We start from the raw sequence: 19,451 nt of genomic DNA on the forward strand, positions 1-19,451 counted from the left end.
TGAATTTAGTTTGCCAGGTCCCAGGGCAAACGTGAATGCTAATTCTCCCAAGTTTTGAACGAAGCGGCTAAACACCCACTATAATTTGTGGGCTGCCCGAAGCAAGTGTTTGCGAGATGGAAATTACTGTCTACCCCTGACACTTGACATCCTTATCGACCGGATTTACACTGCTGTCGATAGGGGTAGACTAGTAACTTCAATCAGACGTGACACGACGGCCTCTGAGCCCATTCAGACATGGTGGGCGCCAAACGTGGGCGGCAAAACACATTTGATTCAAGCTCGTCTGAAAGACATGTGTCTCTTCCTCCATTTCCCCATTCATACACGGTGGGCGGCAAAACAAACTCTCCTCGTCCGAAATCGATGTAGGCTAATATTTTAAATAGGGGCAGATGTGTAACTTCCATCAGACGTGACACAACCGCCCTACCTGTCAACCCCGTTCATACACCGTGGCCGCCGACCGTGGGCGGCAAAACACCCTCTCCTCGCCCGAAATAGTTACCGGCAAATATTTGGGAGATGCGAGATTACCGTCCTATCCCCAACCGACGCGATGTCCGGAATTTTAAACGGGGGATAAGTTCGTAACTTTCCCCCATTTTAGAGAAGCGTGTCCCAAAGTTTGAGATCCCCCTCCCTCCCCTCCATTTCCCCATTCATACACCGTCGGCGGCACGACAACCTCCGCACTGCGGCCAGCCTCCTCCGTCCGCCACCCCATCCTCCACCTTGCCGGAGCCGCTACCCCTACCCCGTCGTCCACTGCAAGAGATGGACGTCTCTCATCCACGGCGCTGGACCAGGATCCTTTCATCACCTCCTCTCGCTTCATCGGCGCCGTCGTCCACCTTGCCGTTGCCGCTCCTATGACCGCCTCGTCCACGGCAACAGGATATATCCCCCGACCCGGCCGTCTGCCGTCTAAAGTCTTCTTCCCCGCCGCCGACAGCCATCGCACCCGCAGCACCCTCAACGTATCAGCATAGGCCTACATGGCGTTGCAAGAGAGGTGGTACTCTTCCATATGTGCTTAAGTTATTGATCTCACCCGGAAAATAGATCATAATTTGTTTACTGTACTTTTCTTGTCCGTACCAAATCGTAGTGGCTAGTTGAAAGCAAACATTGGTTGCGAAGTAGCTTTGTCCGGTTTGCACCTTCAGATCCGCCATGGCACGGGCACTATACTCGTAAAGCTTATGGTTTCCCCCCTTTATATTCACTACCATCATCGTAGGTGCTTCGTGTCGTGCTAGCACTGCTCCTCAAGACCTCAACCCAAAGCTTACGTGTTGAAATACGAATCTGATATGATGCTCATATCACTAAAACAGAGAACGTTTAATTGGTCACCTAATGTTCCTATATTCATTTCGAAAAGCATGTGCGCCACCCACTGGTCCAGCTAGTTCCACTTTCCTGATTTTTCTCTTGATGCTTAGGGTTTTCCCCCTTTTATCTACTCTACTATGATCTGCGTAGGTGCTTTCTGTCGTACTAGCATTACTCCACCCTTCAAGCTAAACAACACAACACTCAGAATTCAAAAGCTTAGTTGTTCAAATATGATTGTGATATGATACTGATATTAGTTAACCGACACATTTAATTGGTTAGCTAAAGGTCCCACTTGAGTTTCCAAATGCATGTCGTGACATATAGAGAGACAACATAATTGCATTTCTTTGTCACTTGTTGACCGTACTTTCTTGTCCATACCAAATCTTAGTAGTTATTTCAAAGCAAACATCGGTTGCTAACTACCCTTTGTGCGGTTTGCAGCTTCAGATCTGCCATCCCACTGCCACGGTCAACACTGTACTCATCATGCTTATGTTTTCCCCATTTTATGATGACCACAATCAGCCTACGTGGTTCGTGTCATAATAGCACTGCTCCACCCATCGAGCTAAACAAGCTTAGTTGTACAAATTCATATCTGATATTATTGTTGATATTAGTAAAACTGAGAGATGTTTAATTGGTTAGCTAAATGTTCCTACTTTAGTTTCGAAATGCATGTGAGCCACATATGGAGAGACCGGAAAGAATAGTATTTCTTTGTGCGCTCTGGTTCATCATGGGTGGCCAACCGACATTGTATTGAAAGACTTGTAATATCTTCAATCTGCTTGCTCTTCTGCTCTTCTTTAAGATGATACTCTTCTCTTGCGGTCGACTGGTCAGGTCGAGTTGTTCTCCCTTAGTATATTTTGAATCTGTCAGGTCAGGTCGACTTGTTCTTCTTTACTATATGTTGAAGCTATCATCTGCGAAGTGTCATCACTTCTGGAGCTCTCATATTTTGAGTAGTAGGCCACATTATATTAATGCACACAACAAATTACAGCATGCATGGCATCTTTTAAAAGAATTGCAGAGATAGCACAAAGGGGTTTACAGGGAGGCAGTATTGGATTAGAATCACTTCTGCATTACAAAGAAAATCTCACTTGTTTTTATGTTTTCATGCATGTCAGATATTGAACATTATCAAAATGAATATGAGAATGGGCGCACGAGAGGAATATTGCGGAACGATCCACTGGCTAACAAACTTGGCATGGTGGAGGATGGCCTATCTTATTCACCCATCAAGGTGCTTGGTCTAACTTTGCAAAGTTGTATTGGTCGCACATATTTTGCATCTGACCTCTTGCATTACTTCTACTTTGTTACACCATCTACTTAGTTTAAGCATCATATATGAGTATATGCCATACCTATCCATTTTCTGTACCTATTCCATGTGTCGTCACACTATGTTTTTCCAGTCAAATGTTGTTCTTTCGTAATAGATGTCCAAAAGGAAGAGGGTGAGTTCAGATCCTCAAGGAGTACAAACTAGGTATTTGGAAAAGGTAGTGATACCTGTTAAATCAAATAGATCAGCAGCCACAGAAAACACAGGCCCAACTGTACCACACTTTACCCCTACTCCAGTGGCCAAACCCCTATTAGAACTGCTGGGAGCCCAGCGTCAGGTACTGTCTATGATATCAATTCAAAATTTGAACTCCTAAATTTCTACTTGTGCCTTACCTTCTCTCTTGTATGAAAACTAATTTCAGATGAATCTCCTTGCTCAAAGGATCATACGATCTCAAAACAATAATGGGCTCTGCATTGCTCTTGTCAGTACCTCTCTCCCTTTTGCCTTGTAACGCTGTACTTAATTAATTGCTATTTGATTATGTATCATCAGTCTGCACCTGAGCTTCATTATTCTCTGTTTCTTCCAATATTATTTGATCTATATTTACTCTTTGCAAAATGTAGAATAATGGCAACGCTTATAAAGAATTTTCTTTGGGGAATTTATTGAATTATCCTTCCATCAACATGGAGAAGGGCTTTGTCCAGCCCGTGTTAACATGTAATGTAAGTTCATCCTTCTCAAGCCTTCAAACTTTGTTCTAGTATAGATTTGGATAGGCATCATTTCCTCCACTGCTGTTTGCTTTGCTGTTTACATCTGATTGGATGTTTGCAACAACTACCAGTTTCAAATTATAGTTGTAAAAACATGTTCCTTATGTAGAACAGATCCATTTATTTGCTTATATAATTGTGAAACATGTTACGTGTCTCCTTGTTTCTCTTCAGACTCGTATCTCTTACGCCAGGCAGAACTTTAGGGAAGATAGTGAGCCAAACCATCTTGAGGACAGCGAGATGACCCCAAGGTCCTGTCTTGATGAAGACAGTGAGTTGAACCTACTCACCAGCAAGTGTGAGACAACCTCTGTGCAGTCGCTGCCTCAATCAGTTTGACTTCTTCAGTCTCAACTTAAAGCGGAAAGGCTTGCTTCAGCTCAGCTCCGACTTGAAGTCAAAGATGCAATGAAGATGTCAGAGGACTACCGTGCGCACCATCATGCCTTAAATCTAGTGTTGATGCATCTATCGTTGACACAACTGAGGTCTACTCAGCTTCTTCAGCTGTTTGGGGGGCCCGACGTGGCCAGGCCTAGTGCCTTCTGAAGTGCTCTCAATTTTGTATATTCTTTTGTCGGCGCGTTTATTTGCACTGGTGGCGAACTTTGATGCTTAGTGGATGTAATATGTGTGATAGCCGTGATAGCCTAGCGTAAGTTGCTTGCTTATTTATTTCCTTATTGTCTTGTTTATTTGTTTGCTTGTAGTCATTGCAGTTCTTTTTCCGTGGTTTGCTAGTGGCTGCAATAACCTATTTTTTAAAACTAGGCCACAATAACCATGGGCTAATATTTACTGTAGTGACACTGGGCCTCCTACGGGCCGTAGAAACAGTGGGCCTTCTACGGGCCGTAGAAACAGTGGGCCTTCTACGGGCCGTAGAAACAATGGGCCTTCTACGGGCCGTATCATCAATGGGCCTTATACGGGCAGTATAATCGATTGGCCAAACATGGGCCAATAACAGGCCGCATTATGGCCGTAAACGGGTTAGAGTTGGAATCGTCCGTTCATGGCCGACCATAACGGGCCATCGTTAATAGGCCGTATTTGATGACGCTATGAAAACGGCCCAACGTATTAACGGACCACAAACGGGCCGACTGTAACCACGGGCTGAATTTGGCCCACAAGCAGAAAATGACAGTAACGGGCCGTAAGTAAACGAATGCTGGAAATGAGCCCAAGAATAAATGGGCTCTGAGAAGGCGGAAAGATAACATGGGCTGGAAACGGCCCAACAGAATAACGGGCCGTTAATGGGTATAAAGTGATACACTGTTCATTACGGGCCAGTTTCACCACGGGCCATTAATGGGTGTAAAGTGATACACTGTTCATTACGGGCCAGTTTCACCACGGGCCATTAATAGGCCAAGAGTTACATAGGGCCTCATATGGGCCGAAAGACGTCATGGGCCATACATGGGCCAGAAGTGAAAATGGGCTGGAATCATATTGGTGGCCCAGATGACGCTACTGGGCCTAATTCGGATAGGGCGTAACGGGCCTTGGGTTAGCGGGCTGTAAATGGGCTATATGCGAACAGGCCGTTAACAGGCTTTACATGGGCCGGCCCGCCACCTTTTGACCAAGTCAAACGGGCCGGCCTTTTCACAGGAATGGGCCTCTATTGGGCCGTGCCACGTGTCGACGTATCATAGGCGCCTTCTGTCCAATGAGTGGATGACATCTGTCCCAACGATGAGCCGACACGTGTTTCCTCCAGCCAATGATGATTTTACACGTGGAAAATCCCCATTGGTCGGGGCTATTAACGGGTTATCGGATCCAAAACCCGACCCGATAGCTTAACGGCATTCCGTTACGGTGGATGCCATGTGTCGGTCACCCTTGACGAAAGCACTTCTGTGACGCGGGATTTATCGTCATGGAAGTGGACACTTCCGTGATGATAATTTTGGTAATGTCATGGAACACTTCTACGACAGCACAGGTATGACTATCTTGATTCTGTCATAAAATCGTCATGGATGTACATGCATGACAGAAAATGCGACCTACTGTGACAAACACGTATCATCATGGAAGTGTATTTTTTTTGTAGTGCTAGCTTTGACAAGATCAGCAATGTGAAACTCCAAATTCCTCCTCTCAGTGCTCAACTTTTCCTTCTCCTTCAAATGAGCAAACTTCAGATTCCTAATCACATTACCTTGGGCAACCTGAATGCTCTTCAACTGGTCAACCTTTTGCTTCAGTTCTTTGTTCTCAGCATCCATTGCACCCAGCTGTTCCTTCAAAGCTGAAATATTGTTGTCCAAAGGAGGAGTGATCTCCTCATGTTCACCTTGTTGGACTTCATTTTCCTTGGGAATATTGTCCTGGGTATCAAGTAGGTTGTTCACATCCTCAACAAGCTTCTCATAAGTCTCCTGTAGCTTGTTCTTCTGTGATGTGAGATTGTGGACAAGTGATGAATGTTCCAGACATGCCATCCTATTAGCACGCTGGCAATCCTCATACAAAAGCCATAGTTTGTGAAGAGCATTCTGCAGATGCTTTGGCCACTCCTCATCTACCCACTGAACAACACCACAACTGCTTGCTTCCTGCAAAACAACAAGTACAAATGCATTTACTTCCTTTTTCACTTCACTTCTATTCAGTCCAATTCAAAACAACTATAGTATACCTTAATTTTTAACAGCACAATACAATTCAGTTCAATTCATTTACTTCATTTATATCTATGAACAATGCACTATGATACTTTTTAACAGCACAATTTACTTCACTCAGTCACTATGGATACCTTAATTTTATATCTATGTACTTAATTTTTAACAGCACAATTTAATTCATTTACTTCATTTATATCACTGTGGTGTTGTTCATTTATATGTATGAACAATTCATTTACTTCACTCAGTCACTATGGTATGGTACATGACAGTACCTTTAACTAAACTACTAGGTGAACAGTGAACATGAACAATGAATAGTGAACATGAACAATGAACAGTGCATATGAACAATTTATAGTTTCTTCACAAAATGAGCAAACTACAGATTTTTGCTAGCACTCACATCAAGTCCACAGGCAATGAACCTCCTCCCAGTGCTAATCCCTTCGAAGCAAACATGCCTCTTCGCCGGCTGGCCATGCTCACACATCACCATCACCTCATCGTCAACACCAGAGTAGTTCGGGTCCTCGATTGTAGCCGGGATCTACATCAACAAAAGAAACGCACATAATCCATCTCATGGGTTCAAATCGAGCAGGAAAAACAAAATCCCCAAACCGAAACCCTAGCTCAAAGAACCCTAGCTACGAGTACACATCACTGACCTTGATAGGGGAGCCACCTGAAGAGTACTCGTAGCCCGATTCCTCGTTGTCGTCGCTCCACGAAACCATGGCGGACGGCGGCGAGCTGGCTTCTCACCGACGGCGACCAGAGCCAGAGAGAGGAGACAGAGGAGAGGGGCGAGAGAGAGAGAGCGCGCGGGGGGGGATCTGTCTGGCGAGCACCGACAGGACCGACCGGCGCGGCGTCTTGAGCGTTTTGTTCCTAACGGCGCCGTTGCCTGTCCGTCACGCCACGTCAGCGTTTTCGGGGCCCACCTGTCAAAAAAGAGATCAAACGAGGCTAAACGGCTGTTCGGTGCTTTTTGCAACGGGTTAAGAGATTTTACGGTGTTTTTTGCAACAGATTAACAACTTGGTAGTTTCCTGCAAACCTAGCCACAAATATGGTGGTTTCTTACAATTGACTCTGCAATCAGAGAAACTCATTCATCCTACGAAACTGAGCAATCTGCTCCTAGAGTCAGTTTATTTAAAGAGAATCTTGCTCCGGTGCACAGAACAAATGAAGAGATAGCCTTGTGTTCTCCCTCAAGATGGCAACTGGGACGAAACCCATCAGGTTTTGCTTGCACAAACCCATCCCTACGAGAAAATCGCAAACCCGTCCCCGTCCCCACCAACGTGCGCGGGGTTAAATTTTTGCCCGTCCCCTAAACCCGTCGGGTTTTCAAAACCCACGGGGAACCCGTCCCCATGAGCAGTCAATGAAAACAACAACATTTGAAAGAAGAACAGGAGCATATTACAGCAGCAGGCGACGGCTGGGGGGACCTAGGTTTAGGTTTAGGTGTTGTGTTGTGCGGGAGAGAGAGAGGCCTGAAGAGCGAGCGACACTGCAGCGATCGGGCGAGGGGTTAGTTTGTACTTCAGGGCCTCGACGCTGTGGGGCTCGGCTGCTCGGGCACTGTGGCTTTAGGCCACTTGAGTCAAGATGGATTGGTGCATGCTAAATAATGTATTTTGACGGGTTTGTCGGGTTTTGGGTTCGGGTAGTACTCAAATGGGTTTAAACCCGCGAAACATGCGGGTTTTATAATGTACCCACGAGCAGCCCCATGGGTATAGAAAGTCGCCCATCATCTAATAGGGTAAAAACCCACGGGGACACGGGTTTCGGGGCCCCATTGCCATCTTGAGTTCTCCCCTGGCCAAGGCAACTAAGGAGATCCTACTCCGACTCCCGGGTAATTTTGCCGTGCAGTTCAAGCTGGTCAGCTAGCAGTGGCTTACATTGGTCGAGAGTCGAAGCTTCATGCGCTCTTACTATGAGCATAACAACATAGACAGGAGGCCCAAGATCATGCTTGTGGGCAAGGGTGCTAGAGGTCTGGGTTTCAGTTTTGCTCCCATGGGTAAATTGCTTCGAGAGGCTCCTAGTCAAGGAACATGGCTTGACACAAAGGTGGTTTGCTCCAAGCCTTGTCATGGCATGAACCTGTTAAGTACTGAGAGTGAGGACTATCTTTACAACCCTTGCACAGGTTACTGCAGTAGCTACCGCACTCGAGGGAGGCTCGCCTATGTGCCCAACCATATACTCTAGACGATGCACGACAGTATCCGTACACCAGAAGATCATGCTTTTGGTGTTGGCAACAGGAATGTTGGCCTGGGGTTCAATCTTCTGACACAGGAGCATGTCATTGTTCAAATCTTATACCACTTGAAGGACTTCGAATCTCGTCAATATTTATTGACATTCTCAGTAATTGCCCCTGGTTCGGTGCAAGACCACTTTGAGCCGCCTCTTCCTTTAAATGGCATGCCACCAACCTATCTGTCAGGAGTACTATATTGGATGAGTGAACCAAGGTTAGGCCAGAGTTATGAGAGGGCCATTGTGTCGTATAACATTGCGACTAGGATGTTTGGTGTCATCCCCTGCCCCTCAAGCATCGCAATGTGGAACAACACAAGTCCATCCCAAGCATTTGTGGTAGAGCTTGAGGGGATATTATGTGCTGTTCATGCGGATCCAGTTGCAGATGAAGCTGGAACATGGTCGATGGGATAGAGCATGTAAAATATGTTTAGAAGACTGCTCAGGCTATTCCCTTGGAGCAGATGTTGTGGTTCCCTTGGCCGTTGACCCCAAGGATGGGAGAATCATGCTGAACACAGGGAGGAAATTGGGTCTTTATGATCCAACGAAGCAATCGGTTGAGAACTTGTATGATCTTGATGAGGTCTTGCGTGTCACAAGTTCAGAGCAGTCTCCACGCGTTGGAGTGTACGAAGATGTCCAAATGACCAAATGCGGACATCATGTCGAGAAGTTCTGTTTGCCGAAGTCACCTTTGGAGCAGCCCACGTTTTTCGATGAGCCTTCGCCTAAATTATCTGGGAAGCAATTTACGTGCTCCAATGGCGTTCAACCTTTGGAGGGGAGAACTCCTCTGGACAGTAAAGTTATGCCTCTGGTCCCAATGTTATACGAGGAGAGCTTGGCAAGCTTTCCCCGTGTTTGCAAAACAAGGTGGTTAAGCTGATGTGTTGCCAAAAGTTAAAGTCCAGCAATTTGGTAGCACCATGTACGTTGAAACTTCAATTATAGGTGGTGGAAACTGCAATTGTATTTGGTAGCACCATATACAATGCGTCAGTTACTCAACATAGTTGGTGGAAACTGCAATTGTACTTCTATTATAGTTTTTTTAGTATTTCTTGTTGAGTTATTTATCACCAACAATCTCTTTGTATAATTGTCTGCTGTGAAAGCGTACGTACTGATGTTTTTGTAATGTTACTTACTCTTTGTGTTCAAGATTTACTTTTGCTATGAAAGTGTATTATTATTGTTTTCCTTGTTAGACCTGGTTGCCAGTTTTTTTTTTGAGAAAAAGAGGATGTACCCCCGGCCTCTGCATCTGGACGATGCATACAGCAATATTATTAATTATTCTCAAAGACCTTACAAGGTAATACATCAATAAGCCTGAAGGCACCATCTTGGCAACGCCTGTTGCTACTCCTGTCCCTTGATGAAGGGGTGCCGAATGTCCGAGCCTAATACCAAACAGACATCGCACCAAAGCCTAACATCTAAAGCCGGATGCCCCAGCCAAGCCACTACCTAGACTGGGTCACACACTGGTCCGGCACACTCCCAGTGAGCACCGCACGCTGCAAGGGCCGTCACCTCCATCTTCCATCGATCCATCCTCAGAGCATAACTCAGGCATCGACCTTACTAGGCCTCTCCGCCATCGACGCCCCCACGACGCCAGACAGTGTCACCCTCCTGCGCGAGTCCCTCGCCACATGTCGGACGCCGAGTCTTCACTGCACCACGCCGTCGAGATACGCCACCAATGATGTGTAGGATGAAGCACCCCTCCATCAAATAATCCGTCTACTGGTCCCTTGAGCCCGTGTACACCTCCAAGAATGACGCCATAAGAAGGAAACAATACAATAATGCCGCCGTCATCTGATCTACAGACCTGGTTGCCAATGCCAGGACATATGTATGCTTGAGTTGAGCTCTGGGATGTGTAGCCAATTCCATTCTTCTAACTGCATTTCTGATGCTATGGTAGCGTGGCTGATTACGTGAGGAGTAGAATTGTCGAAATATATACACATCTCCTGGGGAGTGTCAAATGTGCTACCTTACGAAGTACGAATTTATGACAAGTCCTTGATGAGAAATTGATTAGGAGGGAACAAGTGGAGGTGTATTTGCGTGGGTCTTTAGATCATACAGAGATCGACTATTTTCAAGCACGGTATGTTCGTCAGTTGCAAAATTTGCAAAGCTTTCTAGCTAGGAACCTAAATTTGCAAGGCTTTTGTTCCCTCGCTGGGACGGGCTCTGCTGCATCTTTCTATCTCAGTTTTTAGGTCAACTTAGTCAAAGAATGACCAGATTCATCAAGCACAAAAAAGGTTCAGTCAGTTGTGTCCGTTGCCAATGCTAACATTACCACTCACAGTTAGGGCTGCAAACGAGTCGAGTTCGAGCGAGTTGGTTTAGGCTCAGCTCAATTCATACTAAAATTCGAGCGAGCTCCAAATGGGCGAAGCTCAAGATCGAGCTGTAGAAAGTGGCTCGTGCTCAGCTTGTAACGATTTCGAGTCGATCTCGAGTTAGTTTCGAGCTAAATAAGAGGATTTTTAAAATTATTTTAAGGCAAATTTTAAAGTAAGATAAATCACAACAAAGAAATCACAATAAAATTTGACTTATTCCTTCTCAACTGAAGACTACTATTTAATAACAAGAGATTGTGGATAGAAGATAATGAAGGTGCGCCTGCTCTCAAACTTGGGCCAAAAATAAGATATTGAACACACGGTTGGCCACGTGTCATATTGAGGCTAAATTTTCTCCACACTTAATTTCCATGTTTGTTAGTAGATAAAATGAAGAAAAAAAAGGTAAAATGAAGGGGAAAAAACGTACTGAACATATATGGCAATGATGATCCTAATTCTTCGAAATAGACATGAAGATTATTTAATATGCATATATGATATCGAGCCATCGAGCGAGCTAATGCTGACTCAGGATCGGCTCATTTCTCGATCGAGCTACATAAAGTGCTCATACTCAAATCATTTCTTTTCAAGTCGATCTCGAGTCGAGCAAAAATACGAGTCGATCTCGAGCGGCTCACGAGCCTCGAGCTTTTCTTGCAGCCCTACTCACAGTACATTCATTCCTGTCCTGGGACAAAAACATATAGGGAATACTACTCCCTCGGTTCCACAATACATGTCTTTCATTTGTCAAAATATAGATGTATCTAGACATGTTTTAGTATATAGGTACATCCATTTTTGAACAAATGAAAGTCAAGTATTTTGGAACGGAGGGAGTACCTTGTAACTAAATATAACTCGAATTGTGACGCCAAGACACTTAGAAATATGCCTGTCAGATGGAGGCGCGGTCAGCACCTTTCCTTTCCTCCTTCCCAAGTCTACTTCTACCTCTACCGAGTGCTCCGTTTTGTGCCGGACAGCCTCTGCCTCGGGATCCATCCGTTGCCAAGCATCAGACTCAGACGACGGAGGGCCGGTCATGCTGCTCACCGGCAGATATACCAGCACCATGCTGCTTAACCGATCGCTTGTTGATTATACATTTATACTGAACGGCACTACATAAGTAGCAACAAATTCATTCATTCGTGCACGTTGGCAGCCAGGGCCACGTCCCATTCCTTTTCCTCACGGGCTACCTAGTGGTTGTCCACTTTCACTTTGGGTAGGAAAACTGCGCCATGGTTGGTAAATATGTTACTCCGTTTTTTGATACATCTAGCCCGTATTTTAGATCTTGGCTTTTTCATTTCGAACATCATATCAACTTGACGAAGGGATGCGTATTCTCCAGGCCGCCTGCCCAAACCTCATATCAAAACCCAAAATATAAAATTGGGAGCGTCAACCAAGCCGCAATCACCGGGTCTGGAGCACACACCGGTCCAGTGCACTGTCAACGGGCACCGCATGCGCACGCTGCAGAGGCCGCCACCACCATCTTCCACCGATCCATATTCAGAGCAGGTATCGATGCATCGACCTTGCACAGGCCTGCCGTCGACACCACTATGACGCCAGACAACGCCACCTTCCTACGCACATCCATCATCATGCATATGTCGTAGAGACTATACCTGGGCATATCTCGGGCCGAGCCGGGCTTTGGGTTGGGCCAGAAAAAGCCCGCTGCTAAAAACCCAGGCCCGAGCCCGGCCCGACCTGGCCATCGGGCCTAGAAAATCAGGCCCGAGCCCGAGAAAGCCCGACACGGCCCGGTCGGCCCGGCCCGACTACGACTAAAAATGTGTTTTGTGCAGGCCCGAGCCCGGCCCGACTACGACTAAAAACGTGTTTTGTGCAGGCCCGAGCCCGGCCCGACTACGACTAAAAACGTGTTTTGTGCAGGCCCGAGCCCGGCCGGCCTGCCTGTCGGGCTCAGTTTCCAGGCCGAAGCCCGACCCGACGGCACACTAGGGCTCAGCTCGGCCCGAAGGCACACTCGGGCTCAGCCCGACCCGGGATTTTTGGGCCGGGTCGGGTCAGGCCGTCCGTGCTGGGCTGCCCATGGTCAGGTCTAGTCGAGACCCTGCAGCTCCACATCACCGAGACCCCACGTCATCGATGCGTCACATGAAATACCGTCCCACTGCTGAAACCGTCCATTGCTCCCTTGAGCCAATGCACACCTCCAAGAACACTAGTAGAAAAAGGGCCTAATGTGAAGCACATTAGTCCTGGTTTATAACTGAACTGGCACTAATGTGACCATTAGTGTCGGTTCGTGTTGAACCTTTAGTACCGGTTCGTGCCACGAACCAGTACTAAAGGGGTGGTGGCTAGTCCCGATTTGTGTCACAAACCGGCAATAAAGGGATCTTAACCTATAGTCCCGGTTGGAGACACAAACCGGCATTATAGGGCAATTTTCAAACTCTACCCCCCTCCCCCCGCGCGTGTAACGCCATTTCAGTTTTCAAAAAAACAAAAGAAAATTATAAAAACTTCAAAAATTAAAATCCTTCGAGATGTAGTTATGTTACTACATCTACTAGTTAGGAAAATTTAAAAACTTAAATTTTGACATGTTTTGCAAAAAAGTGTGATGAAAAAGTAGAACGACTATATCTTTTGCATATGATGTCGAAAAAAAGTATAATATATCAAAATGTTCAGCACGAAAATCCGCAACCGATTTTGACTGTCGTGGGCCGTTTTGCAAATTTTTAGAATCCTCAAATTCTAAAAGGAAAAAAAGATATGCTCAAATTTCAGTTTTTTTGAATTTTGGTCAAACATGGTCAAACTACTTATTCAAGAAATATTAGTGTTACTAAATAATTATTTCAATTTTTTGAATTTTGGTCAAATCTGGTCAAACTACTTATTCAAGAAATATTAGTGTTACTAAATAATTATTGTTTTTAGAATAATAGTTTTAAACTGAAACGGTGAAACGTGTGACCTAATGCTCAAGCTAAACTCCTGAGGGTTAATAGGATTGACAGCTTACTATTGTCAGGAAAACAACAAATGCAGACTTGGAAACTAGGGGGAATATAACTCGGAAGTTAAGCGTGCTCAGGCTGGAGTAGTGAGAGGTGGGTGACCGGCCTGGAAGATAGACGATTTGAAATGAGTGATCTACACTTAAGCAGTTATAAGGGGTGATTAGAGACTAAATCGTCAAATAATTCAGAAAATTGAAAATCAACAAAAATCTTTTTTTTCCAAATTTAAAAAAAAACCTTTAGTATCTGTTGGTGTTACCAACCGGGACTAAAGGTCCCCCATACCACGGCGCAGGCTCGCGCCACGTGATGGGCCTTTAGTAGCGGTTCGTGTTGAACCGGGACTAGGGGGGAGGGGGGCTTTAGTCTCCACCCTTTAATGCCGGTTGCAGAACTGGCACTAAAGGCCCTTACGGACCGGTAATAAAGCTCTATTTTCTACTAGTGGAATGACACCCTCAAGGGGAACAACACAAGAGCGTTGCCGTTATCCGATAGGCAGATCTAGGGCCACGTCCCTTTCATGCACGTTGGCAACAAATTCATTCATTCATCCACGTTGGAAGCCAGGGCCACATCCCATTCCTTTACATCACGGGCTACCCAGGTGCTTCTCCACTTCAGAGAAAAGGCTCGGCTAAGCCCAAGTAGGGTTTGGACCTAACCCGGCTTTGAATTAATGAAGGCATTAATCGGTCAGGATACAAACAGCAGCAACATACAAGCATAATAGAACAAGAAAAGGGAAAGGGAAATGGGGATGCAACCCCAAACGACAGATACAAGGTGAGGAAAATAAGCAAATGGTCAGCATACGTTTAATTTTTAGGCACTATTATTTTTGTTTTATAATATTTTTATTTTTATTTCTGAAATGGAAAATATTGTATTTACATATTTCAAAATGATCATCATACATTTAATTGTTTTAGCACGGCGTAAGAAAATGTTCGTTCCTCTTTTATATAATATTGGTACCATTCGAATAAATGTTCGTGGCATTCAAAAAATGATCGCACGTTACAAAAATATGTTATTGACATGTGTAATATGCAGGCACCATTTCCCATATTTTCCAACTTTTTATCACATGAATATAATGTTTTGTACCCTCAAATCAAAGAATACAATGTTTTAATATGTTAGTTGTCTGTAGATGGGGCTTTGGGCCACCCAACCCTACTCAAGGCTCGAGAGTAGCGAGAGGTAGAGGCGAGACAGTAGGAACGCTCACTGTAAGCGAGATATAGTATTTGCGAAGCGTGAAATACGGATTACCACAACCGCTCGCCCTTGGCACTTAAGAAATTGCCCATCAAACGCGGGAGATCTTGGGCTTGCGAGCGGCCGTCCTAATTTTTTATTATACTTTTATGTATATTTGTAAAATGTAAAATATTTAATTTACATATTTCAAAATGCTCAGCATACTTTAATGTTTTTTAACATAGTGAAAGAAAATATTCGTGCCTCTTTTAAATCATATTGGTAGCATTAAAAAATCATTATATTCACAAATGTTCGCGAGTTTCAAAAATATGTTATTGACATATATAATATGTAGGCACTATTTCCCAATATATTTAGCACATGAATATATTGTTTTGTATCCCCAGAAGAAAGAATATACTGTTTTAATATGTTAGTTGTGTGCAGACGGGGATTTCAGCCGCACGTCCCTACTAAAGGCTCGTAGTCCCAGCTGAATAGTGATCATTGTCGAAGGAATCCAGACGGACAGTCCCGTGTCTCGGTTGTAGCGAGAGTTAGTGCGCTCTTGCGCAAGGCACGTCCCTAAATGGGCCTGCTAGGCGCGCGGGAGGCCAGGGCCTCTTTTTAGTTGTTTTCATGTTTTCTATTTTTGTTTATTTTTCCTTTACTTTCATTTATACTTTCAAATATTCTTAATAAATACTCCCTCTGTCCCAAAAATAAGTGTCTCAACTTTGTACTAACATTAGTACAGAATTGCACTAAGCTTGAGACACTTATTTTCGGACGGAGGGACTATATTACAAAAATGTTTTCATGAAGTATTTGAAAAATAATCTTAACCAAGCATTTGAAAAATGTCAAATGCATGTAAAGAAAATGTTTCTTGTGTATACGCAAAATAAACAATGTGTGTGATATGTTAATCATGTATTAAACAAATATTATCAAGCATTCAAAAAATGTTGAACAGGTATTTGGAAATTTTGAATCAAGAATTTGAAGATATTAAATGCGTATAAAAAAATGTTGGCCATGTATTCAAACAATGTTTACCAAGTATTTGGAAAATTTGAATCAAGAATTTCAAAAATGTTAAATGTGTATAGAAAAATGTTGACTATATATTAATTTTTTTAATTTTGTATTGTATTGAAAAAAATTAAACTTGTAATTGAACAACATTGCTGGCAAGTGGCATACCTGCACGAGCATACCCCCTTCACCCGTGCGGTATTTTGTGCCAATCCATATGCGGGGCATAATACCTGCTATTTTTCAATTACATTTTCATCGCCATTTTTTTGTTTATATTTTGCATTATTTATATAATTTAATATTTCGAAAAAAATGAGATTTAATAATAAACAGGAAACAAAAAAAATACTCGTGCATTTTAAAAAATGTTTGCATATTAAAACAAGTTCGTAATTTGAAACAAATGTTAGGAAATAAAAAAATTCATGATTTTGAGAAAAGTTTAGGAATCTGAACAAATCTTAGCGATTTTTTAAAAATGTTCAAAAATTCAAATAATGCTGGTGCATTAAAACCTTTCATCGATTCAAACAGTGTTTGCTGATAGAAATTTATTTAAAAGAATTTGAAAACTGTTCAGGCATTTATTAAAAAATATTTCGCTAAATAAAAAATGATCCTCAATTTAAAAAATTATTCTCCAATTTCGAGAAAATGTAGGTTATCTCAAAACAATGTTCACGAGTTTAAAAATTGCGAATTTAATAAAATAATCCGCCATTTAATTTTTTTGTGAATTTGAAAATTTATTTTGAATTCATGAAAGTATATATGTATTGAAAAATATTCATGATTAAAAAACATTTTGAAAAATGCTGATGGATTTGAAAATATGTTTACAAAATGAAAAAGGAAATGAAAAATAGAAAGAATGGAAAATTTAATGTAAAAATAATAGAAAACAGATATTAGTAAACAAAAAAAAGTGAAATGAAAACGAAATGAAAGGAGATAGAAAATAATAAAAATAATAGAAAATTGATAAGAGAAAAGATCGGTCTGGAACGTTCCTATAACTGAAAAGGAGCTAGTTGGGCCGGCCTAATGTGTACGGGAGTGAGGTGTATGCGCCGTCGGGCCGCCACGTCTGGCTGGGCCCTAGGCCGTCGCCCCGGCCCAGGGCCGGCTAGCCGAGAAGACCAGATTGCAGTTTGCAAGGACTTTCCGCGGCCGTACGAAAACGAGTCGAACTCGTGCCCAGCTCCAAACTAGCCTTACGAACCGACCTATGCGTCTATAAATATCAGCCCAAGGCCCCCAATCTAACCTTCAAAGTTCAAACCCTTTTCCCCAGCTCCGTCGCCACAATCATCCGGAAACTGCGCACACGGCGGCGGCGGCAGCAGCAGCCATGTACGCCAGCACCTGCTCCGCGGCCGACGAGCGCATGTACTGCCCGGAGTGCCGCCGCGCGACGGAGGTTGTCCTGGACCACGGCACCGGCGACACCATCTGCACCGAGTGCGCGCTCGTCCTCGACGCGCACTACATCGACGAGGGTTCCGAGTGGCGCAACTTCGCCGACGACGGCGGCGGCGAGGACCGCGACCCCAACCGCGTCGGCGCCTCCGGCGACCCCTTCCTCGCCGCCAAGCTCTCCACCGTCATCGACTACACCAACAAGCCCAAGAAGTCCTCCGCCACCGGCGTGGCGACAAAGGCCCCGCCCAGGATGTCGGTGCCGGACGCGGGGGCGGCCTCCGAAAACACCCTCGTCGACGGCTTCCGCGGAATCTCTGACATGGCCGACCGGCTCGGCCTCGTGGCCACCATCCGGGACCTGGCCAAGGAGACGTTCAAGAAGCTGGACGAGGCCAAGGGCTGCCCGCGCGGCCGGAAGCGGGACTCCGTCTACGCCGCCTGCCTCTACATCGCCTGCCGCAACCTCGGCATGCCGCGCACGTACAAGGAGCTCGCCTCCGTCACCGCCGGGGGCGTGGCTGCCAAGAAGGACGTCGGCAAGATGACGACGCACATCAAGAAGCTCCTCGGGGAGGAGGACGGCCAGGTGATGGACATCGGCGTCGTCAGCGCCTCCGACTACCTGCGCCGCTTCTGCTCCCGGCTTGGCCTGGGCAACCAGGAGGTGCGCGACGCGCAGGAGGCCGTGCGGAGGGTCGAGGAAGGGCTCGACGTGCGCCGCAACCCGGAGTCCGTCGCCGCCGCCATCATCTACATGGTCGTGCAGCGTGCCGGCGCCAGCAGGTCCGCCAAGGACGTGTCCGTCGCCACCGGCGTGGCCGAGGGCACCATCAAGGAGGTGCACAAGGACCTCGCCCCACACGCACAGATGCTCTTCGGCTGAGCCTGAGCGCCCACGACATTAACGCTTCTTGATCCTTTGGCTGTTTGGCAGGTCTGCATGCATGCATGTTTGCCATGTCCACAATTCCAAACGCGTGCTGTTCTTGGCAACTATCTTAGTCTTGGGCATGTGAAGTTATTGTTGGACTTCGTTTCTAAGTGCTGAATCATATCATTCGTGAATGAATCCGTGCTTAGTTCGTTTGATCCGATTAAACTCATGAACCGAGGTCTCAGACACGTTTGCCAAGTACGCTACTCGTGAATTATAATGGTCTCATGAACGTGAGGCTAATAATTTCGAGGGCTCGACATTTTCACCAAAAATTCATCACACATTACAATGAAGTGAAAAAGGCGGCGACAGTCTCAAAGAAGGGGGTGAAGCTTCAATTCCGGCTAGGTTCAAACAAATTTTGAAATTTGCTTGAATCTCGTTGAAATTGAAACCAGAATGGCCAGATTAAAAACTGAAATAGGTGATTTCAAAGCATTTTAGCCCAACAAAATCCCTAAACCACAACATGAATAACTTCGGAAACAAAACTGGCATGGCAATGTGATGTATACTCTTGCCGAATATGGCCATTCGAAAACAAAACTGAAATATGACTAATGTTCAGATATACATATGGCAAAGTACCGAAAGAATCTTTTGGTGTTATACACCAATTGAAAGAATCTGACATGTGTTATTGAGTTGAACATGTTGTTTTCGCGGTGGCAGGAGGATCCTGGAAAATATGAAGAGGGGATCAAGTACTATGTTTTGTACTCAGCGATAATTAATATGGACTGGAGGGAGTATTAAAAATGTTATATTCACTACACCAAACAGAGTACATGTCCAATTCAATTATTTCTGAAAGAAGGTCGCTAAGTACATACAGATGCAAAGTACCGAAAGAATCTTTTGTGTTATACACCAATTGAAAGAATCTGACATGTGTTGTTGAGCTGAGATTATGCAACCATGTTGTTTTCAAGGTGGCAGGAGGGATCCTGAAAAATATAAAGAGGGGGTTAAGTACTATGTTTTGTATTCAGTGACAATTAATATAGACCGGAGGATATTAAAAATGTTGATATTCAAATTCAATTATTTCTGAAACATG

General features: G+C 44.7%; 1 protein-coding gene and 1 pseudogene across 1 annotated transcript; both read left to right on the plus strand.

Annotated features, from left to right (window-relative positions):
• The window catches only part of LOC109783856 (uncharacterized), a 40,898-nt pseudogene extending 30,566 nt beyond the window's left edge, over window positions 1-10,332 (plus strand).
• A 7,051-nt stretch (window positions 10,333-17,383) lies between these two features.
• LOC109787026 (transcription initiation factor IIB-like) lies at window positions 17,384-18,337 on the plus strand. Its single transcript, XM_020345586.3, has one exon. It carries the CDS (start codon window positions 17,384-17,386, stop codon window positions 18,335-18,337), a length of 954 nt encoding a protein of 317 aa, XP_020201175.1.
• Window positions 18,338-19,451: the final 1,114 nt, after the last annotated feature.

The sequence above is a fragment of the Aegilops tauschii genome, chromosome 1 (genome assembly GCF_002575655.3).
Source record: "Aegilops tauschii subsp. strangulata cultivar AL8/78 chromosome 1, Aet v6.0, whole genome shotgun sequence".
In the NCBI taxonomy this organism is placed as follows: domain Eukaryota; kingdom Viridiplantae; phylum Streptophyta; class Magnoliopsida; order Poales; family Poaceae; genus Aegilops; species Aegilops tauschii.